We start from the raw sequence: 23792 nt of genomic DNA on the forward strand, positions 1-23792 counted from the left end.
GGAGTGGGAGGCTTGTGCTGATTAGCTGAAGCCCTTTGCTATTACGGAATGTCCCCGAAATGGCTATATTACGGCAACCCTTTAATTCACATGTGGTGACTCTTTCTTCCTTTTTATAATGCATTTTGGTGGGGGTGGGGGGGAATCAGCAGCCAACAGCATGGTGTGGTCTTTCCTGGGGAGGGTGGAGATCCTTTGTAAATCAGGAAGAATCCATTAAGGAAATTAATTTTAAAGTTGCATTACCTGGTTATGCAAAAGACTCTTGAACAACTTGGGTTCTTCTGGAACTGTTGAAACATGCTCTTTGAAGACAGAATGTACTGGGCATCTCTCTTTGTACTCTGAATATGCATGTGTGTTGCGGTCGGGGTGGGGGAGTTGGGGGCCCTCACTTGGTCCTTCTCTGTTGTTTTTTCCAGGACAAAGCCAAAGGCCCCTTGTTAGCTGGCTGCCCCGCCCCCATTTTTTTCCCTGGTTCTTTTCCCATGGCCACAGGAAAATGTGGTCCCCTGAATTCCCCACCCCGGCTCCTCTGCGCCCAGAGCCAGGTACCACCTCAGAAGTGTCGTCTCTCTGAGCACGCATTCCCCTGCAGCAAGGACTGAGCAAATTGAGTGATCCCAGGCCACAGAGGCCTGGGAGGAAAGGTGTTCAGCCAGTCGGCTGTAAGGCACTCGTCGGCACCTGCTGAAACACTTTCACCTGACAGCCCCCTCCTCAAAGACTGTCTAATTACACATGGCAGGTTCTAGAGACTCGGGGAAAGCTGCTTTCAAGGCCACTACGCGTCTGTGCTCCCAGCCCAACCCTATTTGCCTTGTGTTCATTTTGTTCTTTTGTGACATGAGACTGCAAAGACCAATAAAGCAATATATTCAAGAAGGGCAAAAGGCTTGGGGTGCCCAGTGGGGGGGCACTGCAAGAAGCCTTTGCTAGGGTGTCTTTTGTGCTGTGTGGTTTGTTTCGTTTGCTCCTTTATTTTGTTTTGCTTGCCCAGTCTTCCCTTACCATTGGATGCTTCTTACCCCTCAGGCAAATCTCTGTTCAGGCTCTGCTTTAAAGCAAGCCTCAAGGCTGTTGGAGTTTCTGTTTAGGGCCTTAAAAATTCCCACAAGATATAAAGAGCAAATGTTTTTACGTCTCTCTTAGGATTAGAAGAATTACATAAAAATTAATAAACATTTTCAATGATGGAAAAATGTGTCTTGTAATTCTTTGGCTCTTGCCTTGTTGAGTGCATCAGAGAGGAAGACTCTCGGCCATGTTTGCTCCTTAATTGCTTGTCTTGTATGGTGTCATCTTTTCTAGATGTTTTGATATTTGTTAGGTTTGCAGATGAGTTTGGGGCCTCTGGCAACATAGAGACTAAGGAACAGGGTAAGAAAAAAATAAACGTTACAATCATGTTATTTGTAACACATCTTCCTGTGGAATTAAAAGTCCTCTCTGTTCCTCACCCTTCTTCCAGGTGTGGTATCTGTGCGCTTTGAAGAAGATGAAGACAGGAACTTGTGTTTAATAGCATATCCATTAAAAGGGGACCACGGAACTATGGACAGTGTAGATAACTCAGACTGTGAACCAAAAAGTAAGCTACTAAGGTGGACAAACAAAAAACATCACGTCCTAGAAACAGAAAAGATCCCTAAGGACTGGGTGCGCCAGCACCGGAAGGAGGAGAAGATGAAGAGGTGGGTATAGACTGAGAGGAGACTGAGCTCCGTGGGAGAGGAGGGATCTCAGTTACAGCCCAGTCCCCTAGGGCTAAGGACTCACACTATGGACTTATTAGTAGGTACCTCGTCACTCAGTGGTCAGTTCCCACATGGTGTGCCCAGCTTCTCTTTAATTGCCTCTGAGTTATATCATGCTATTTCGGGTAAAACAACTGTAGTGGCAGCTGTAAAAAAGTTTCAGTCACTCACTCCTCCTGCATCTGCCCTGTGCCAGGCCCTATGTGGCATCCTGGGGATGTAGCAGTGACCCAGACAGAAGCCATCCCATCACCTCAGGTTGTTCACTGATAGTGGGAGACAGAATGGTCAGTTGGGCATCCCCAAATCTTGGGGATCCCCGTAGGCAGAGCGCTCCAAGTGCCACACCTTGGCAGAGCTTGTGAAAAGATAAATTATATATATATTAAAAACGTAGCTAAGTAAGTTGACTTATTCTCATGGAATTTCAGTCTCCAGCATTCTGAGTCAGGGAACCTGGATGTTCCAGAAGCCAGGGGGTGTACTACCTAGAAGAAGAGGGCAGTGAAGGCTGCCTTGCAGGGTGCGGGCTGGAGGCAGAGGTTGTTCTTTCATCGAAGGTTTTCCTTACTGTAGAAAAACAACTGTAGAAAAACAGCGAGCTGACACCCCCCCCCCCCTTTTTTAAAAATCAGCTGTCTTGGGACTTCTCTGGAGGTTCAGTGGTTAAGACTCCGCACTCCCGATGCACAGGGCATGGGTTCGATCCCTGGTTGGGGAACTAAGATTCTGCATGCTGCGCAGCCTAAAACATTTTTAAAAAAGAAAATAAATAAATAAAGATTAAAGTTTCTAAATCAATTAATCAACTGTCGAGGTATAATATACTATGGTAAATGAAGTGTTTACTGTGTGCACTAAAACAACCACCACATCAAGGTATGAAACTTCCTATCACTCCAGAAAGTTCCTTCATGCCTTTTTTCCCCTGAGTTTTTATAAGACATTATGATTTATTGGCTCCTTGTCTCTTTATAGCCATAAGTTAGAAGAAGAATTTGAGTGGCTGAAGAAATCTGAAGTCTTGTACTACAGTGTAGAGAAAAAGGGGAATGTCAGTTCCCAGCTTAAACACTACAACCCTTGGAGCATGAAGTGTCACCAGCAACAGTTACAGAGAATGAAGGAGAATGCAAAACATCGGAACCAGTACAGTATCCTTTGTTCATAGGGCATCTCTGCCTTGGGGAGAAGGGAGGGCAAGTGAGAGGAGACCCTATGAGCTTGCAGAGAGAAATTGAATTTTCTTTTAGTCATGGTTGTGCTAGGACACCCTAGGTGGTAACTGTGGGCATATATTACTTCCCTCGGGGCCAAAGGCTGGTCTGGGAGTGCAGGTGCTGGGGAGGGAGTCTGATGGGTTCCTGGGGGTCAGGGGCACCTCATGGAGGGACCAACCTGCACCCGGGGGGCTTTAGCCTGGAGTGCAAGGACCTGGTTCGTGTTTTCAGACTCCTACAGAAGTCCCCAAATAGTGCTTAACTGCCAGGGTCTGCGGTGGGGTAGGACTGACCTTTCAGTCTGGTTCACCAGGTTAGCACGTGAAGAAAACACAGGGTCCTTTCTTTTTTTTGGAGTAGGGAACCTGGATGTACCAGATGCATTGAACCTCGTACCAGTCACCAAGGTTCAGCAGTTGGTTAACCCAGTCATGTCAGTCTCCTGTCATGACTGTCTCTATACACCCAGCAGCCCCCAGCTGGACACTCTCTGAAGCAAGTGTCAGATATTTCGTTTCATCTATATACACCTCAGCATGTATCTCTGAAAGATAAAGGTATTTTAAAACATTAATACCATTATTACTCCTTGAAAAGTGGACAGTAATTCCTTACTATCAAGTATCTAATTTGTGACCCCATTTTCCTAATTGTCTCATAAATATTTTTGTTGATGATTTGCTTGAATGGGGATCCAAATGAGGTTCACACATTGCATTTGGTTGAAATGTTTAAGTCTTTTAAAATACCCTTTCTGGTTTTTCTTCTTGGAAATTTCTTGTCAAAGAAACTGGGTCTTCTAGAGTTTCCCACCATCTGGATTATACTGATTACATCCTGTGGTGTCTTTTACACGTTACTCTTTCCCCTCTGTTTCCATTGAGTTGATAATTTTATCTACAAGCTTGATCAGATTCAGGTTCAGTTTTGGGGGGGTGGGGGCAAGAATCTCTCAGAGATGGTATTGTAGCTGTCCATCGGGAAGCGAGGTGTTTTGTTGTCTTTCTCTTTTGTATTGCAGTTGCCTTAGAGCCATTTTTTCATTAGGTGATTTTCTAATTTTGTCATTCCTTTTTCATTCATTAGCTGGAATCCTTCTGTAAAGAGAAACTCTTCCTCATCAACTATATGCTTATCCTGAGGTATAGTTCATATAGGAAAGGCAGGTTAAGAGTTTATTTTCCTTTGTTTACTAGATTTAGACTAAAGAGATGGTTTCTTAACACCCTCCAAAGGTGACCAGTGAGGTTTTCAGCATTGTTATGAACCCATGAATTTAAACATACTTGACGTGTTTTAGTCCATTGCAGTTATCTTTACTGATGCTCAAATTGTCCCATGCTTGGCAAGTGGGAGCCTTTCAAAATAGGCTCCTGAGTCATTTTGACACAATCACAGTAGTCTCTGATGGCTGTCTTTCCCATATGAAGAACTGGTACAGACTCGTGTATATTTCATATTCCAGATGTGAATTCAGTCATTCTTCTACACCAGGGGTTGCAAACTTTTTCAGTAAATGGCCAGTGAATATTTTAAGCTTTGCAGGCCATACACTGACTGCATCACAACTCTGCCATTTGTGCCCTGAAAGCAGCCATAGATGATAATGTAAATGAATGAATGTGGCTGTATTCCAATAAAACTCTATTTATGGTCACTGAGATTTGAATTTCATTCAATTTTCGTGTGTCATGAAGTATTACATACATTTTTTTTTTAATTCTTATTTTTACTATGATTTTTTTAACATCTTTATTGGAGTATAATTGCTTTACAATGGTGTGTTAGTTTCTGCTTTATAACAGTGAATCAGCTATACATATACATATATCCCCATATCTCCTCTCTCTTGCATCTCCCTCCCACTCTCCCTGTCCCACCCCATACAGTTTTTGACCTCTTAGAAATATAAGAATAGGGCTTCCCTGGTGGTGCAGTGGTTAAGAATCCGCCTGACAATGCAGGGGACATGGGTTCAAGCCCTGGTCCAGGAAGGTCCCGCATGCCACGGAGCAACTAAGCCCGTGCGCTACAACTACTGAGCCTGTGCTCTAGAGAGCCTGTGCTCTAGAGAGCTCCTGTGCTCTAGGAGCCACAACTACCAAAGCCCACGCACCTAGAGCCCGTGCTCCGCAACAAGAGAAGCTACTGCAGTGAGAAGCTGGTGCACCACAACGAAAAGTAGCCCCCACTAGCCACAACTAGAGAAAGCCTGCGCACAGCAACAAAGACCCAACACAACCATAAATAAATAAGTGAATGAATGAATGAATAAAAAAATATATAAGGGCTTCCCTGGTGGCGCAGTGGTTGCGAATCCACCTGCCGATGCAGGGGACACGGGTTCGTGCCCCGGTCTGGGAAGATCCCACATGCCGCGGAGCGGCTAGGCCCGTGAGCCATGGCCGCTGAGCCTGCGCGTCCGGAGCCTGTGCTCCGCAACGGGAGAGGCCCACGTACCGCGCGCGCGCGCGCGCACACGCACACACACACACACACACACACACATATGTAAGAACCAATGGACCTCCCTGGTGGCACAGTGGTTAAAAATCTGCCTGCCAATGCAGGGGGCACGGGTTTGAGCCCTGGTCCGCGAAGATGCCACATAGCACAGAGCAACTAAGCCCGTGCACCACAACTACTGAGCCTGTGGTCTAGAGCCTGTGAGGCACAACTACTGAGCCCTCGTGCCACAACGACTAAAGCCCATGCGCCTAAGAGCCTGTGCTCTGCAACAAGAGAAGCCACTGCAATGAGAAGCCCACGTGCCGCAACAAAGAGTAGCCCCCGCTTGCCACAACTAGAGAAAGCCTGCACGCAGCAGCAAAGACCCAACACAGCCAAAAAAAAAAAAAAAAGTAAGAACCATTCATTCCTAGCTTATAGGTTATACAACAGTGAGTGAGCAGGGGGTCATAGTTCACTGGCCCTGCTCTAGGAGCACTGGTCTGGGCACTAGGGGAGCTCATACATCCGGTCATTGTTTCTAGATCTTTTCAGTGCCCACATCTGGGAAATACATATTTATTTTAAAGAGAAAACTTTTCATGAGTTCATACTGATATTTCTAGTTCATATTTAAGACTAGGATTTACTGAATTTATTTGATGTTCTGTTTGTAATTTAGGACATTTCTATTTTTGTTTTGTTTTGCTATTTGTGTCACTTTTTTAAAAAATATATTTATTTATTTATGGATGCTTTGGGTCTTAGTTGCAGTACATGGGATCTTCATTGCGGCACGTGGGATCTTTTAGTTGCAGCATGTGGGATCTTTTTAGTTGTGGCGTGCGAACCCTTAGTTGCCGCATGTGGGATCTAGTTCCCTGACCGGGGATCGAACCTGGGCCCCCTGCATTGGGAGTGCAGAGTCTTAGCCACTGGACCACCGGGGAAGTCCCTAGGACAGTATGTTTTGGACCATGGTCCCACATCTTGCTGAGTTCAGGGAATGATGTGTGTGTCTCCCAGGCTGTTCTCGGGCCAGTTCCCTGACAAGAATTGAAGGTGTCTTTCAGCCTTCTAGCCTGGGCTGCCTGCATGGGAGATATAGCAGGATCTCTGGGGCACTGTGTGCAGGCCTTGTACCCTGGGAATGCCAAGGCCCCGTGGAGCAGCACCTTTTCATTAGAGGGGCATTGTCCTTAACCACTCAGAATTTATCTTACTGGAGAACCTGACTTCCCGTTATGAGGTGCCTTGTGTCCTGGACCTCAAGATGGGTACGCGCCAGCATGGTGATGATGCTTCAGAGGAGAAGGCAGCCAACCAGATCCGCAAATGCCAGCAGAGCACGTCTGCAGTCATTGGTGTGCGCGTGTGTGGCATGCAGGTGAGAGGAGTGCAGGTGCGTGGTGTGGGCTGGCTGGGGCATCCAGGAGCTGCCATTCTCCCACCGTGGCGTAGTCCCGTTTTCTCAAAAGATTCCAGATTTGAATGAACCTGTCACTTTCTGGTTAGAAAAGGAAGCATGCTTGCATGGGTAATCGTCTCTGGGGCTGCCCTGGTTGGCTGAGTCCAGAGGCTGTGGACAGGAGGGGGAGAAAGGCAAAAAAGTTAGGCCCTCTCCACCAACACATACACTGAGCAGGGGGCTGGTGATGGAACCCAGGTCAGAGGGCTGTATCCTGAGTGGGTGTTGATTGGCAAGGACAGTGTCTCTTGTGATACTTAACAAATTAAAGGATCTGATCCAGGACTGTCATATCGCTGCCACTCCCCAGGGTCTAGGCCCTGAGATGGCTGTCAGCACCTCACCTGCTGGTCTCCCTCCCACAGGTATACCAGGCAGGCAGTGGGCAGCTCATGTTCATGAACAAGTACCACGGCCGGAAGCTGTCCGTGCAGGGCTTCAAGGAGGCACTTTTCCAGTTTTTCCACAACGGGCGGTACCTGCGCCGCGAGCTCCTGGGCCCTGTGCTTAGGAAGCTGACTGAACTCAAGTCCGTGTTGGAGCGACAAGAATCCTACCGCTTCTACTCAAGCTCCCTGCTGGTCATTTATGATGGCAAGGAGCGGCCTGAAGTGGCCCTGGACTCAGATGCTGAAGACTTGGAGGACCTGTCAGAGGAGTCAGCCGACGAGTCGGCTGGTGCCTATGCCTACAAGCCCATCGGCACCAGCTCAGTGGACGTGCGCATGATCGATTTCGCACACACCACTTGCAGGCTGTATGGTGAGGACAGTGTGGTACACGAGGGCCAGGATGCTGGCTATATCTTTGGGCTCCAGAGCCTGATAGACATTGTTACAGAGATAAGTGAGGAAAGTGGGGAGTGAGCTTGCTGGCTGCAGCAGTACCTGAGAGACTTTCTGTGTCCCAGGCACAGCTGTGCTGCGTCGGGGAGGAGGCCAGTATGGCCAGGCGGTGGCCCTTGCAGCCTGGAGCTGATGGGCAGAGGCCTCTATGAGTCCCAGCCTGAGCCAGCCCCAACCGCTCTCGGAGTCTTTATTTATTTTAACTCTCTCTTCAACATTCCACATTTGATGATGCAGATACCTCTTTCTTCCCTGAGTGTAAATGTTCTAATACAAATCTTTTTGTTAATTGTACACAGTGCTGCTGTCGTTCTTGCCCAAGGATAGGCAGCCAGCCCCCCTCCCAAACCTCAGAAACATCACATATGCCATGACCTCCACCCTGGCCCAGCAATATATTCCTTCAAGTGACCCCATCCCATGGACCCTAAAGTCACCATAGCTTCTTGGCTTAGTCCTCAGTCCCTTAACCGAGCACCCACACACATAACCATAAATGGGTCCCTGTGGGATCTGTGCTGGTCTGTCGCAGCACCCCTTATGCAGAGGACTACACTTGACTGTTGATACAGGTCTTTCCCTGCCCTCATGTAGCTTAAGCCAAAGTTGGGCAGCAGGTGTGCCAAACCTTGGGTCCAGCTCCTGTGCCACTGGTAGCAGCTAATTGGCTGGACATTGTGATGTCAGACATCCTGGAGTCAATACTGGGGCCTCAGGTAGCCACCAGGCTTTGGTCTGTTGGCAGCCATTGGCTCTGTGGTCAAGGTCTTAGGAGGTCCCAGAAGGTGGGTGGCTTGATGGGAGGGGTTGTTCTGAGCAGTGTGGTCCTCTTGGCCACACCACCTGTCACCACTCCTACGCAGCCCTGGACCCCACTGCAACCACGCTAGTGTCATCTTTCATGTGGCTCCAGCCAGGGCAGCCCCTAAGAGAGCTACTTGTGCTCTGTGCTAGGACGGTTTCAGGGAGAGGTGTGGCAAGAGGTCTTGAACTGCAGACCCAGACACCAGGGAGAAGGACACAGAACCAGTGCTAAGAAGGTAGGGTCTAGATGTCCAGTTTTAGCAGCCCCACCCCTTGCCTTGCCTGAACCTCCTAGCACCTCCTCTCCAAGGTCCACTATGCCTGTATCCACTACGTCCAAAAACAGGCCAACTGCATACACTGGCCTGGTTGTGCCTACAGCCCCTTCTCCCTGGGCCCAGGCTTCCAGAAGGGAATGTGGCTGGAGCAGCCCCGCACAGAAATGGGAGGTCCCCAGGACCCTTAGGATCTCTCCCCGGGGTTTCCCCCTTCCCTCCTAGGACTTCAAAGACCTCACCAAGTCAGGGCTGACCGGAAGGTGGGCCAAACAAGCTCTTAAGGCCACATGGTGCCCCACTCCCCATCCTCCACCAGCCCTTCTGTCTACTCTCAGAAGGAAGCATGAGAAATAAGATAACCTGGAGTTGTAAGTCCCCAAAGACAACAGAACAGAGTGATGTGATAGCGATTGATAGGGGTGGGAGCCTGCGGACTTTATACTGTGAGGAAGGGAAGTGTGTCCCAGGCAGAGGAAACTATGCAAAGACCCACGTTACAGAGGACGAGAGAAGCTAGTAGCCGAAAAGAGGAGGTGGGGTGGGGAGCAAGGATGGGAGGACTTTGGACAGAGAAATGGCCCCCCGTGGGTTTTGTTTTTACCGTCCCTCCCTCACTCTTGCTCCCCGTTGCCCACCACTGGGGCGGTAAGTGGGGTCAGGAGGCCTAGAGACACGGAGCAGACCCGGGCCCCGCGGGCGCCTCCAAGTGTCTCAAGATCCAACAACGGGACTACCCTCACGGGGTCGCTGTCCTTATGTTAGTAGGTCAGGTCCCACTCCCCTGGGGTGGCAAGGACGCATGGGACTGTCAGCATCGGACAGAGGCTCTGTCTTTGGGCTGCGGGCGGAGCGCTCCTTCGGGAAGTCGGATGGGCCGCAGCACTAGGGCTTGGGCGGGTAAAGGGAGTGGAGGGCCGGGCGGGAAAGCTGGGTCTGGGGCTCTAGGTAGGGTGCTGGGGCAGGGAGTCGGGAGCTTGGAGACGCAGAAGTCCACGGAAGGGGCGGAAAGGGCAGCGGGTTCTCGCAGGCCGCGCCGGGCCGCGCAGCCTGTGGACACTAGGGGGCGCCGCGCTTCTGCGCAGGAGCCGACACATCCTGGGGCGGGGCTGCGGAGGGCGGGCGCGCGCGCGCGCACGCGCCGTGTGTCACGGGGCCGGGCGAGCGCGGTGAGGCGCTCCCGGCCTGGCGTCCCGGTTTCGCAGAGCCTGCTGTCTCTCCTGCCCCGGCCCGACTCACCCTCATGTACCGCGCGCTGTACGCGTTCCGCTCGGCGGAGCCCAACGCGCTGGCGTTCGCCGCGGGCGAGACCTTCCTGGTTCTGGAGCGCAGCAGCGCGCACTGGTGGCTGGCGGCGCGGGCGCGCAGTGGCGAGACGGGCTACGTGCCGCCCGCCTACCTGCGCCGCCTGCAGGTGAGTGTGCCCCTCCCCGGCCCGGCCTCAGCCGCCCCCTTGACTGAGCTCCAACATAGGCCCGCAGGACAGACCCCGGCACCCCAGGCCCGCCGGGACCTCCAGCAGATAAGGAGTTTGAGAACCTGACCGTGAAACCCCAGGAGAACTGGGACCCTAAGAGCCCGTGCCCCAACCCAAGACCAGGGCCTTGACAGCCAACTCTGAGGACTCAGATCTACCAAAAGCCCAACTCTGGGACTGAGACTCCTCGGGATCCCAGAGCCATTGGGCCCCAACATCTGAACCTCCATCCGAATAGAATTCAAGAGTCAGTCCTGAGATTCCAGCACACCAAATTCTGAGCAGTTCCCCAGATCATTGAGACCCCAGAATTAATTGGCCCCTTCTCTGGATCACCAGGATCCCACACTTTTGCCTCCTTTTCCTCAGCTTCCACCACTGAGACCCGGGCAACCCTGGACACTGCCTGTTTCCTCACCATCTTCCATGCCTTTACACCCCCTCTCCCATTTGGACCTGAGAGCCATGGACACCCCCCTCCCCTAAATGACCCCCCAAGCCCTGAGACCTCAGTATCTTTTACTCTCCTGTACTCAGTCACCCCCTAAGCCTTTCCTAAGACACCTTCGTCAGTTCACTTTGAACCAGGGATCCCAGGCCCTGCTGACACTCCCTGGCACTACTCTCTTTCACAAGCCTCAGGCCCTGACTTTTCAGACTTCCTTTCTCTGAAGATGAGGGAGCTCCATCCCTCCTTGGCCCCCAGCCTGGGGTGGGGGCTGCTCCCATTGCAAGGAAGTGAGACCTCCCCATGGCGTCCCCGGTCTGGCTTTGGCCCCATTTCCTTCCAGTGGAGTCTGCAGCCCCAGTTCCTGTTTCCCCAAGAATAGTCCTGGTATGGGGGCTGGGATGTGTTGTCTCCAGCTGGTCTATTCTGATCACAGGGGGAAGGAGGGCCTGGAGCCTCCAGGTCTGCCCTGTGCCAGACACCCCCGCCCCATCCTAGTCCATAGCCTTTAGGAAACATCCTGACCCAGCCCAGTTCAGGACAGAAATAACAGGATAAATTTGGAGATGTCATCTGGTCTTACCAGAGGGGATGGGCCCTGGTCCCTAAACCCTTGGCCTCATGGCATCTAGGAGTGTCTGGGTAAGAGTGAGAGCCCTGGACACCAGGGCTACTGGGTCCAGGGTGAGCATGTCAGACCCAGCCTCTCCGGAGCTGGGAGCTTGTTGGAGGCCTCTGAGGAAAGTCCTGCCTCTTACCCAAGGGCCCAAGAGGCCCCTCCCCTGCCTGGGCCACTGGGGCTGGGTGTTTGGGGAGGGCAGAGAGGCTACCATCTTGTCTATCTGTTGGTTTCTTGCTGCATATCTCCCTCTGCCTTCGTCTCCGTGGCTCTCTCTGTATCTCGGTGTCATTCTGACTCTCCGCTTGTGTGTGTTTCTTCCTCTGACTCTCTTCCCTTCTCTGTCTCCAAATCTCAATTTCTTTCTGCGTGTCTCCCTCTGCTTCTCTTTCTCTCTCTCTCTCTCTCTCTCTCTCCCTCCCTCTCTCTCTCTCTCCATCTTTCTTGCTTTCTGTGTATCATCTGTCTTTCTCTGTCCCCCTTTCTGTCTGCTGTCTCCTGCACTCTGACACACCCCACGCTACCTGGAGGGCTTTGTTGACCTCTGAGTCCATCTATCTGTCCCCATCAGAGAAGCTTCTCAAACCCACTCTGGTGTGATGTCACCTTAGTTCTGAGGCTCCTATGTCTGATGGACCATGTGTGCCAGGGGCAGCGAAGGGTGAGAGTGGCTGGTCCCACAGCTGCCACCCCCTACTCTGTACCCCATGCCAGCCAGGCTGGGTAGATTGGACCCCTGAGTTGCTGCAGATGGCAACACAGAATCTGGGGCAGGGGCCAGGTCCTGTGCTCATGTCTGTCTTTTGCCACAGACACAGAACTGCTGCTTCCCAGTGCAGGTCTGGAGGATTCCTGGAATAGCTTGAGGGGATGGGGGCTGGCAGCAGGGGTGGAGAGAGGAGATCCCTTTGGCCTGTCCTCAGCTACCAGGGCCTGCAGAAGGCTCTCTGAGGACAGGGCCGTCCTGGAGTGTGACCTTGGTTTTGTGAAGGATCAGCAAGATCCAGAGTGATTTGTTAAGACTTCCAGACACTAGAGGCTCCCTGCTTGGCATCTCAGCCTGGCATCTGAGCCAAGCCTGGGGATAGACTAAGTGTGTACTCCTGGCCTCAAACTGAGGGTCCATGGGCTGTGGTATTGCTCTAGACCCCAGGTTTTCAGTGACATCTTAGCTGAGAGCCTCACTGTGAGGTAAAATCCTGCACGGGGGCCCAATATATAAAGCAGCAGCATGGGCCCTCCCCGTGGCCCAGCTCCCTGAGTGACGCAGTTTGAGAAGCCCATTTCATATTCTAGTTCAGCTTGCTGTGTTCACATCTGGCATTACAGGCTTCAGCTGTAGTGGTCCTTTGTCTGCCCCGGGCTCCATCCTGGGCTGGCTCTGGGCTCAGTACCTCACTTGGCCCCCAGGCCTAACTGCCCACCCCTGCCCCCACAGGGCCTGGAGCAGGATGTCCTCCAAGCCATTGACAGGGCCATTGAGGCTGTGCACAATGCAGCCATGCGGGATGGTGGCAAGTACAGCCTGGAGCAGCGCGGGATCCTCCAGTGAGTGGGGCGGGAGAACCGCCCAGTAAGCACCGTGGGGTGGGGTCCTTCAGTGAGTACTGGGGACGCCAGAGAGCAGTGTTGGTAGTGCAGAGTGGGGTGGAGCATGAGGGCAGTGGGAGGTTGGGGAGCCTGGGCTAGGGTGGGCCGCATCCCACGAGGAGCATGTGAGGACTTCGGGAGTCGTAAGGTAACTCCCCCAATAACCTCCCTGCCCCTCCCTCAGGAAGCTGATCCACCACCGGAAAGAGACCCTGTCCCACAGAGGCCCCTCAGCCCCCAACCCTGCAGCTATGACGCCGTCCACCAGTGACCACCACCTGGATGCTGCTGCTGCCGCCAGGCAGCCCAACGGGGTGTGTAGAGCTGGATTCGAGCGGCAGCACAGCCTGCCCAGTTCTGAGTATCTTGGGGCAGATGGAGGCCTCTACCAGGTACATGGTGAGAACATCCTGGGAAAGGGAGGTGGGTGGAGCTTAAGGCTTTGTCCAGAGGCGCCAGGGGTCCACTGGGGTCAGCGATGCCGCCCGGAACCATAGTCCTGCCCATGCCAAGCTCAGGGCGCTAGCCAGGTCGTACCCTCAGATCCCACTTCTGTCCTCCCAGATCCCACCACAGCCTCGCCGAGCAGCACCCGCCACGCCACCCCCACCTGTGAAGCGCCGAGACCGCGAGGCCCTACTGGCCTCCGGGAGTGGTGAGAAGGAGGGGTTGGGGGACTCGGGGGGCACCCTGTACTTGGAATGGTTACTCTGCCTATGTCAGGGAACTGGGGGCTCCAGGTTTGGGGGGAAGACAGGGCATGTGTCGGGGCAGTTGGGGGTTCTGGGCTTGGTGGGAGGGTCTGGCATAGGAACTAGGCCCTGTACTGGGGGGCGGGGGCTCTGGGCTTGGAGGGGTTGGGGCCCCCAGGGGGCTGCCCTAGCACAGCATCCCCTCTCTGCCCACAGGCGGCCGCAACACCACACCCTCTGGGGGCAGTTCTGTGTCCAGCGGCTCCTCTGTCAGCAGCACCTCCCTTGACACACTCTATACCGGCTCCAGCTCATCGGAGCCAGGCCCCAGCTGCTCACCCACGCCCCCACCTGTGCCCCGCCGAGGCACGCATACCACTGTGTCCCAAGCTCAGCCCCCTCCCTCCAAGGTGCTAAACTCGGAGCCCCCTACAGAGGAGGTAGCAGTTGATACAGCCCCAGCCCCTGATGAGCTGGAAGCCCTGGGTGCACTGAGCCTGGGGACCACAGAAGAGAAGGCGCTGGCTGAGACTGCTGTGCCCAGGACCATTGGGGCAGAGCTGATGGAGCTCGTGCGGAGGAACACCGGCCTGAGCCACGAGCTGTGCCGAGTGGCCATTGGCGTCGTGGTGGGTCACATCCAGGCCTCAGTGCCGGCCAGCTCACCTATCATGGAGCAGGTCCTCCTCTCACTGGTAGAGGGCAAGGTGAGGGTGGGCAACAGGGCCAGGGGCCTCCCCATCCTGGGGCCGCCCTACAGCCCCTGCCCCTTCCCCACCCTCACACTGTGTCCAGCCTTTACCTGACAGGTCTTTGTTGAGCTCTAGCTCTTGGCTTCCTTGTGCTGGGTACTGGGGACATTCGGGCTGATCCCTGAAGGAGAAAGGGAGGAAGAGTATTCCAGGCAGAGGCTCAGGCTGGACGAGGGCCATGAGGCAGGACCGAGCTTGGCTCACAGGAAGAAGTGGAACAAGGCCAGCATGGCTGGAACACAGGGGGTGAGGGAGGGAGCAAGTGGTGTGGTTGGAGGTGAGACCTGGGGCAGGTGACAGATGAGACAGCCGTGGGTGGCCAGGAGTTCTCTCAGGCTGCAGGGAAGGAATGGACATAAGGCATGAGAGAGGGCAGTGTCATGCTGGCCTTGGCAGTGGAGAGCAGTGGGTGCTTCGAGAGCTATGATGGAGGCCTGAGTGCTGACTGAGATGTGAATGAGGTGTGTGTGGATCATGGGCGGGTGGGATCCTTTGCCAAGGTTGGGGCACTGGTCAGGGAGCAGGATTGGGGGGCATGAGTCAAGTCTACACGGTGGGGGCCAGATGGGCCAGAGGTCTCTCCTTAGGGCTCCATGGCTCCTGCAGCTCTGGTTTGGGGTGTGGAGAGCAGTGAGTCAGTGGGCTTGCCTGTGCTGGGACACTGGATCAAGAGGAACATGGCAGGTGGGTAGATGACAGGCCTGTCCCACTTTGTGTAGAATCAGGGGGTGGAGTCTCAGTCACATTCAGGCGGTGAGGAGTTGGTGGCCTTCCTCATGGAGGATGTTTATCCAGGTCTGGGACAGGAGGCAAGTTGTTGGAGAACACCCCATGGATGTGTCTCATGCAGAATCCTGTCCCAGACGGTTGTTAAGACTTGGGGGCAGTGGAATTACTTGGGGAGGGGGTATAGAACTGGATCAGTGCCCTTGGCGGCCTCGATGTTGGGGGATGGGCTGTGGGAGCAGGTCTTTTGTGGGAGCTTGATGGGAGCAGCGGGGAGGAGGGAAGAGAACTGGGGGCTGGTCCCCTCACCCTTCCTGCGACGACGCTGGCTCCAGGCAGCTCTGGTAGGTGAGGCTGGGGCCCCCTGCCTGACACTGGCCTGGAGCTCATGCCATGACCTCAGAGTCTAGGTTGAACTCCAGGCCTTGTGGGCCTCCTGGAGATGGTGTGGGGCAAGTGTGCTGAGCCAGACCTCTTCCTCCAGGACCTGAGCACTGCCCTGCCCTCAGGGCAGGTCTGCCACGACCAGCAGCGGCTGGAGGTGATCTTTGCAGACCTGGCCCGCCGGAAGGATGACGCCCAGCAGCGCAGCTGGGCCCTGTATGAGGACGAGGGTGTCATCCGCTGCTACCTGGAGGAGCTGCTGCACATTCTGGTGCGGGCTGGGTGCCCCCAGGTGTCCCCCACCCCTGCCCCATCCCTCCCCAGTGCTCGGGAGTCTCCCCTACTCATCCTCAGCTCACTCACATGTGGCCATCTTACACTGAGTGACTCCATCACACTACGTCCTCCCCACAGACGGATGCAGACCCTGAAGTTTGCAAGAAAATGTGCAAGAGGAATGAGTTCGAGTCTGTCCTGGCCTTGGTGGCCTATTACCAAATGGTGTGTGGGAAACAGAAGGGAGGGGGCACAGAGGGACCTGGGTAGAGGTGGGGGTTCCGGGCATTGAGCACACAGGGTCCCCTGCCAGGAGCACCGGGTGTCGCTGCGGCTGCTGCTCCTCAAATGCTTCGGCGCCATGTGCAGCCTGGACGCAGCCATCATCTCCACACTAGTGTCATCTGTGCTGCCTGTGGAGCTGGCGCGGGACATGCAGACAGACACGCAGGGTGAGTGAGGGGCAGCTTCCTGCCAGCTGGGGAGGTTCCCGCCATCTGGGGGGCTCTGACCGCCTGCTTTGCTCCCCCGCAGACCATCAGAAACTCTGTTACTCCGCCCTCATTCTGGCCATGGTCTTCTCCATGGGGGAGGCAGTGCCCTATGCACACTATGGTAAGAAGGCAGGTCACTGACCAGCGGACCACAGGGAGCCCACAGCCCGCTGGAGGTGGGGCCCATGGCCCAAGGGGCTGGGCACCCACTGACTGTAGTCTGACTGAATGTCTCCAGGGCTCACAGAAACCCAGGGAGGCTGGGCGGTGTGGCGGTGTGTGACGGGGGGCGGGCTGCAGACTTCCACGTGCCCCTCTCCCAGAGCACCTGGGCACACCCTTCGCCCAGTTCCTGCTGAGCATCGTTGAGGACGGGCTGCCCTTGGACACCACCGAGCAACTGCCGGATCTCTGCATGAATCTACTTCTGGCTCTCAATTTGCACCTGCCAGGTGGGGGCAGGGCCTGACGGGGGTGGCTGACTCACCATAGAGGGGAGGAGGGGGACTCTCCAGACTTAGCACCTGTGCTGTTGTCTACCCCCGTGTCCTTCCTCAGCCCCTGACCAGAACTTCATCATGGCCGCTCTGAGCAAACACGCCAATGTCAAGATCTTCTCCGAGAAGCTACTGTTGCTCCTGAACAGAGGGGGTGAGGGCCCAGGAATCTGTGTGGGGCCCCTTCGATGTCCTGTGACTCCATGACTCCTGTAACTCACTGGGGTGACTCTGGGCCCCCTCGAGGACTGCCCTGACCCCCTCTTCCCCCTGCCTTCTAGATGACCCCGTGCGCATCTTTAAGCATGAACCTCAGCCACCACACTCTGTCCTCAAGTTCCTGCAGGACGTGTTCGCCAGCCCCGCTACAGCTGCCATCTTCTACCACACGGATATGATGGCGCTCATCGACATCACCGTGCGGCACATCGCGGACCTGTCGCCTGGAGATAAGGTGCCTGGGGATGGCATCTGTGTAGAAACTAACAAAAGGGGGGCACCTGACACTGAATGGAGACTAGGGCGAGGGGCACTGCTGGAGCCGGGTAAGTGTGGGAGGCCGCTCAACCATGACAGGTGTGCCAAGACCCAAGGGAGCCCGCCATGAGGTGATCGGGGGTGGGCTATCTGAAGAAAGCAGGAGTGGAGGGAGTGGTGGGAGGTGAGGAGGAGGAAGTAGAGTTTACACAAAGCCTTGGAGGCTGTGGCGGGAGGTTGTCACCCCTTCTCAGGGGCAGGGGAAGTGATCTGATTACCATCCTGAATGAAACGGAAACTGAAAGCACAGCAGAAGCGGGAGGCTGGTGAGGAGGCGGCTGCAGCTGTCCACGTGGCACGAATAGGCTGGGAGAGGAGGTCAGGCCGGGGTGTGTTGGAGGTGAGTTGGCAGGGCTTGCTGCTGGATTGGTCTGGAGCAACCAGGTGGATGAAGTGCCGATTGCTCAGGTGGGGAAGAACCTTTGAATAGAGTTGTGTTTTGATGTGTCAAGACTGAGAAGATACCTGTTGGACATCCAGGTACAGAGGACCTGGGGTGTGAGTTGGGACTGGAAAGAGACACTTTGGAGTTGGCTGTGCATAGATGTGCTGGGAAGCCTGTGACAGTGCGGTCACCTAGGGTGTGGGATGGATGGGACAGAGGGAAGCCCAGGCCTCAGCCCAGGGCACAGTCGGGGCACATAGGGAGACACCCAGGAGGAAAACCAAGAGAGCAGGAGCCCAAAGCCACGTGTATGGAGGAGGAGGGGGATGAGCTGTCTGCACAGTTAAGAGCCCGAGTGAGATGAGGCCTGAGAATGAGCCATGTGATTCGCCACATGGAGATGGGGCGTGATTCACAAGCAGCGTCCATGGACTGGAGGGAAGAGAGTCCGAGTGGGAAGTTGAAGAGAGGATTTGAAGTTGGAGGGGAGTAGAAAGGGGGAAGATGGGAGCAGTGAATGGAGACAACCTTCGTGTGTTTTTAAGTGAAGGGGAGCAGAAAAAGGTGGGGGATCACCGGAGGGAGACATGGGGTCAGGGAAAGTCTTTTAAAGGTGGGAGATGCTGGTGCATGTCTGAGTCAGAGGGAATGATCCAGCACGCCAGTCATGGAGAAACGGCTGATGTGTCGGGAGAGTCAGCCGCTGCGGGTGTCAAGTAGGTCAGGCAGCAGGGGAGGGTCCAGGCCCCCCTGGAGGGAAGGCCTCTGGCAGGAGCCAGGACAGTTCATTCACTGGGGATAGGTGAGGTGTGGGTGCCGGGGGAAGACCAGGCGTTTCTGAAAGTCTGCTTGTTTTCTGCATGAAGCACAAAGCCAACTGATCGGGCAGTTTAGGTTTGGAAAATGGAGAGAAGGTGGGCAGTGGTCCTTTCAGGAACAGTGAACGTGGCAGAGGAAAGTGGCAGGGGTGCCAGGCAGTGAGGTTTGTGGTGGGGAATGCCGTTCAAGCCTGCACAAGACTCTAATTGTCTGCTGCTTAGCTTCTAGGATTTGATTGGCAGGTGCTTTTTGGTCTGACCAGGGTTGGGAGTTAGCAGGGTGATGCTGCCTAAAGAAGGTTTGAGTATTGACTCCTCTAATCAGAGGTAAAGAGAGAAATGAGGAATGGTGAGGGGAGCAAATGGAGGAAAAAGTGCTGGCGCCAGGTCAATGGATCAGGGTCTCAGTGAGGATAAGGAGCAGCTGGGGTGTCAGATTGGAGTGGTTCTTGGAGCCGTTAAAGCCAGAGGTGCTGGGAGGGTGGGTTGGCAGGGGGTGTTGGAGATGGATTCAGGGCACACGTAGAAGGCAAGACGGCCGGGTCTTACTGGGACGGATTGGATTCGGGGTGTGGGGAGAAAGGAACCGGAGGGGACACGTGCAGTTTTGGCTTGAGCACTTGAATGGACAGCAGTGCTCTTTATTAAAATAACACGAGAAAGCCTTCAGCTTTGGGCAGATGGGGAAGATCACGAGTTTGATGGTTGTTATGTGAGTTTGAGTTCTCTCTGAGATAGGCAGGAGGTGACAAGTGGGCAGTTGGATTTTCTCATCTGCAGCTCACCGGAGAGTCTCTGCAAGAGGTTTGAGTGGGGGTCACTATTTGAAGCTGTGGGTGTGAATGAGATCTTCCAGAGTGAGAGGATAGAGTGAGAAGCAGAGGGCCTCCAACAGACAGACAGCAGCCCCACAGGGGCCCAGCATTACAGGAGGGATGGGGGCTCGCTGCTTCCCCTCACCACCTCTCTGAGGCAGGACTTCCCTGGGCCGGCCGCGTTCTGGGACTGTGTGTGTCTCCGATGATTTATTTATTCACTTACTTATTCAGTGACTATCAAAGGCCAGTTCTGTGCCAGGTCCACTCTGGGTGCTGGGGATGCAACCCTGATCTTCAGTGGTGTGAGGTGGTCCACAGCCCTGGGGTCCGTGTGGCTGCCAGGAGGCAGTAGTGGCCTGTCCCTGTCTGGTGGCAGTCTCAGTGCCTCCCTGGGGTCCCTGAGCTTGCCTGGTCTCCCCACAGCTTCGCATGGAGTACCTCTCCCTGATGCACGCTGTGATCCGCTCCACACCCTACCTACAGCACCGCCACCGGCTCCCCGACCTGCAGGCCACACTGCGACGCATCCTAACCGAGGAGGAAGCCTCGCCCCAGTGTCAGATGGACCGCATGATTGTCCAAGAGATGTGCAAGGAATTCCCGGTGCTGGGCGAGGCCCCCAGCTAGCACCTTCTTTTCCTCCCTTCCCTGCAGCCCTGGGTAGGGTGCAGGGGACTCGGAGGCTTGGCCCTAAGAATGTTTTGCACTGACAGTGTGAGGGGAGGTGATGGTGGAAGGGACCTAAGCAGGGGCCCCCACCTGAAATAGAGCTAATGAGAGGGGCCAAGCGCAGGATTAGGGACCACGCGCTGGGAGCTATGCTGGGGCAGGGGGAGTGTGAACTGAAGCCCCTCCATCTCCCGCTGGGCTGCCTCTTCAGCATGCCTCCCCACCCCATACACACGCACACTCAGAGTCCTGCTGCTGCTCCAGGCTGGGCCAGAGCCCTCAAACCCCACGCCCACGTGGTCTGTGTCCTGGGCTTCAGCAAGCCGTGTCCCTGGGGTGAGAGGAGGCACCTTCCGCCAGCTCCGTTCTTTGCCTTAGCTTCGCAGTGAGTGCTGCTCATGTGCTCTGTCCCCCCAGCCGCCACCCCGTGGGGGTCTCTGCCCCTCACTCCAACCCCCAGAGGTCTTGGCCAAGCTGCTTCTTTGAAAGCAGAGTCTTAGAGACAGGCCATCCACCCTGGAGCCTCACAGAATGAGGTGATGGCACTGATAAAGCCAATGACAGAATCTATTTTCTCTGTAAAAACGTAGACCGAAAAGCCATGTGTATTTTCCTGTGTGCTGCAGCTCAGCTTGGAAATAAATCACAGGCATCTGGAAACAGGCTTCCCTGTATGATCCTGAGTGGTGGTGGGAGAGGATGGTCAGGGGCACTGGGGCCTCAGGACCTCGTCACTAGCTTGCCCTGTCCTCTCCAGCCTGAGGAGGTGATGGTCCCTAACAGGCCTCTCCATCGAGGTCCCTTGAGCCCTGTTCCAGCCTCTCTTCCCTGGGTTCCCACTTCTCCTGGGCCACAGCCACAGCCACTGAGAGCCCCATGGTCCATTTGCAGGTGACTGCCCCTCCAGGCTTCACTTACATCTTTCTTTGCCTTGAATGCCGTGTCTGTCTCCCCTGTTGAAACCCTATATCCTTTACACCTGTTCTCAAATGAAGCGGCTCCTATCCAAGCCCTGGCCTCCCTGAACTCTTAGGGCTGCCCAACTGTTTCCCTTCCTTATTTGTCTTCCTCTGGATCCAGCGAGGTTCCCTCATTTTGCAGCCTTAGCGGAGATTTGGTAATTACAGTAGGACAAAAAGAATATCTCAACAAGTGTGGGGTTAGTTGTGCACTGTTTGAGGGGAATCAGAGGCCAACGTTGGGCAAAAAACTTTTTCCTCGTGGGCTCCCCAGTTAACTAAGGCTGTCACCATAAGTTGGGGAAGAGAGTCAGAACCTGTAGGCAGATACCAGGCAGCAGTGGTTTCCATCAGTTCGTTACCCAAGATGATTCTCATCAGATTCCACACATCCAGAATCACTGATGCTGTGACTTCTTGCCACGACTTTTCCTTTCTTAATGGGGTGCTGGAGGCAGAGGGCTCTTACTCTCTCAGCAGAACGGAATACGGCAAGAAGCCCAGCAAGGCCAGTCCAGGGGTGGGGTCCCAGGGAAACAGGTCCATGGGAGCAAAGCATAGGAGGCCAGCAGGGAGATGTCCTTCCTGACCTGTTGACTCTTCCAGAAGTTTAAGTGCACAGGCTCACCTGGACCTGAGGAGGAGCTGACACACTTGTCTGCAAGAAAGCTCTGTGTGGTACAACCTGGTCACTTCATCCTGGAGGCCTCTGCCTCCCTTCCACAGACGGAATCAACAACACTGACTTTCAGGTACAGCTCCTTTCTCATTGGAGTGCTGAAGGTGGAGAACCGTGGTTCTCCTCCTGAGAGCGAGTAACTCAGTGATAAGCACAGGTCCTCAGGAAGCTGAGGCAGGAACATTTGATAGCCTCTGTGCCTTGCTCTGTTTGCTGTTAGGCTGCACACACTGACCTCGTGGGAAAAGCAGGGCAGTGCTATGCCATCTGTCCTAGTGCTGGCCCCCGTGAGAAACGAAGTGCAGCCCCGTGGCTGGAAGATCAGAGCCCCTGCCCACTTCTGTGTGATTGTCCAAGGGACCCTTGCATGTGTTTGTAAGGAGACACTCAGAAGGGCCAGGACTCCAGGACCGTCAATAAACACCTTGATGGTGTCTCACCGCACAGAATTAAAGCTACCAAGGACAATGACTAGCCAGAGAATTCCTCAGGGAAGGAACTGTCTGAGAGAATACCTCTGACTGCTTGGAAGGATGGTAGACGTGGATGTGGTTAGGCAGGGGAAAGGGCAAAGAGAGGGAAAACTAAGGCACTCAAAGAAGGGAGTGACAGGGTGGGGCTGAGGAAAACTCAAATTTTGAGGGGCAGTGAGGGCTGAGCGTTTGGGCCAACCTCTGGGCTAGAAGTGGGTCCCTACAGGTGTGGTACCATGTCTGTGGGACATGTCTGAGTACAACATGCTACACGTGCATAAGGCAACTCCAGGGTAAGGGGTTGGGTGAAGACCACCTGCCTGCTCAGTCCCCAAAAGATACAGACTGAGGCTCCAAGTATGTGAGGATAACCTTTTCTTTTTCTCTCTTATTTAATGGAAGAATAACATACTATGAAAGCTACAGTATGCAAAGAGTACAGCTAATGAATTATGACAGAAGATGCTAATGTAGTCACCACCCAGTGTCACTAGTTCCCAAAGCCCACTGTACACCCCTCTCAATCACCAACTCCTTCCTTCTCCCCAGACCTCTTCCCTAGAGGTAATTACTGATAAGTTTTGCCTGTTTTTGAACTTTATATAAATAGAGTCATATAGACACTGGCTTCTTCACTCACCAAGTTTTTGAGGTTTGTCTATTGTCATAGTATGTGGTTGCAGTTTGTTCATTCCCAGTGTCATGTGGGTTACACCCTCATTTATTTATCCACAGTTAACGACTGTGGATAAATTTCAGTTTCCAATTTTTGTCTATTACGAATCGCGCTGTCAGGAGCACTGTTGTACATATCTTCTTGTTGCTCATATGCCTTGCACCAGGAGGTATATCCTCAAGAGTGGAATTACAGGGTCACAGGCAGAAACTGCCAAATAGTTTCCCAAAGTAGTTGTACCAGTGTGCTCTCCTCCACTGGTGCCTGAGTTCCAACTGCTCTACATCTTTCCCAAAACCCGGTATTGTCAGTCATTTTCATTTTAGTCATTCTGGTGCAGTATAGTAGTATTTACTTTTACACTTGCGTTTCCCTGACGACTAAAGAGGTTGAGCACCTTTTCATTAGTTCACTGGCTATTTGGATCTTCTCTTGTGAAGCACCTGTTCACATCTCTTGCACATTCATCAACTGGGTTGTCTATCTTTTGTTGGTTTGTAGTATGTATTCAGGATATGAGTCCTTGGGTTGTGTATCTTACAGTATCTTCTCCCATTCTTAACATCTTTTGATGAAAGAAAGTTCTTAATTGTAATGTAATCCAATTTTTCAGTGTTTTCCTTTATGGTTAGTACATTTTGTATCCTATTTAAAAAATATATATTTGCGGACTTCCCTGGTGGCGCAGTGGTTGAGAGTCCGCCTGCCGACGCAGGGGACACGGGTTCGTGCCCCGGTCTGGGAAGATCCCACATGCCGCGGAGCGGCTGGGCCCGTGAGCCACGGCCGCTGAGCCTGCACGTCCAGAGCCTGTGCTCCGCAATGGGAGAGGCCACAACAGTGAGAGGCCTGTGAACACCCACCACCAAAAAAAAAAAAAAAAAATATATATATATATATTTGCTTAAAGTCATGAAGAACTTCTGTGTTCTCTTCTAAAAGCTGCATTGTCTTTCCTTTCATATTCACATGTCAAACCTGGAATTGATTATGAAGGTAGTATGAA

The 23792-nt window shown here is 53.8% G+C and overlaps 2 protein-coding genes across 4 annotated transcripts in view; both read left to right on the forward strand.

Moving 5' to 3' along the window:
* The window catches only part of IP6K2 (inositol hexakisphosphate kinase 2), a 29225-nt gene extending 21193 nt beyond the window's left edge, over window positions 1-8032 (forward strand). The window contains exons 3-6 of one of the 2 annotated variants that reach the window (XM_065885167.1): window positions 1472-1694; window positions 2736-2911; window positions 6637-6812; window positions 7259-8032. In XM_065885167.1, coding sequence (XP_065741239.1) covers window positions 1472-1694; window positions 2736-2911; window positions 6637-6812; window positions 7259-7759 — 1076 coding nt within the window. In that variant the 3' untranslated portion in view covers window positions 7760-8032. Of the gene's footprint in view, window positions 1-143; window positions 202-1471; window positions 1695-2735; window positions 2912-6636; window positions 6813-7258 lie in introns of those variants that run through there. The other variant, XM_065885168.1, reaches the window with a different exon arrangement.
* A 2028-nt stretch (window positions 8033-10060) lies between these two features.
* NCKIPSD (NCK interacting protein with SH3 domain) lies at window positions 10061-19957 on the forward strand. 2 transcript variants are annotated; one of them, XM_065885512.1, is made up of 13 exons: window positions 10061-10231; window positions 12800-12909; window positions 13136-13343; window positions 13495-13606; window positions 13860-14350; window positions 15606-15776; window positions 15920-16006; window positions 16095-16233; window positions 16316-16396; window positions 16599-16727; window positions 16834-16926; window positions 17054-17226; window positions 19754-19957. In XM_065885512.1, exons 1-13 carry the CDS (start codon window positions 10061-10063, stop codon window positions 19955-19957), a joined length of 2169 nt encoding a protein of 722 aa, XP_065741584.1. The 2 variants fall into 2 exon arrangements, with proteins under 2 accessions (XP_065741584.1, XP_065741585.1); XM_065885513.1 differs by having other exon boundaries at window positions 13516-13606.
* The last annotated feature ends 3835 nt before the right edge of the window (window positions 19958-23792 follow it).

The sequence above is a fragment of the Phocoena phocoena genome, chromosome 10, assembly GCF_963924675.1.
Source record: "Phocoena phocoena chromosome 10, mPhoPho1.1, whole genome shotgun sequence".
NCBI lineage: Eukaryota > Metazoa > Chordata > Mammalia > Artiodactyla > Phocoenidae > Phocoena > Phocoena phocoena.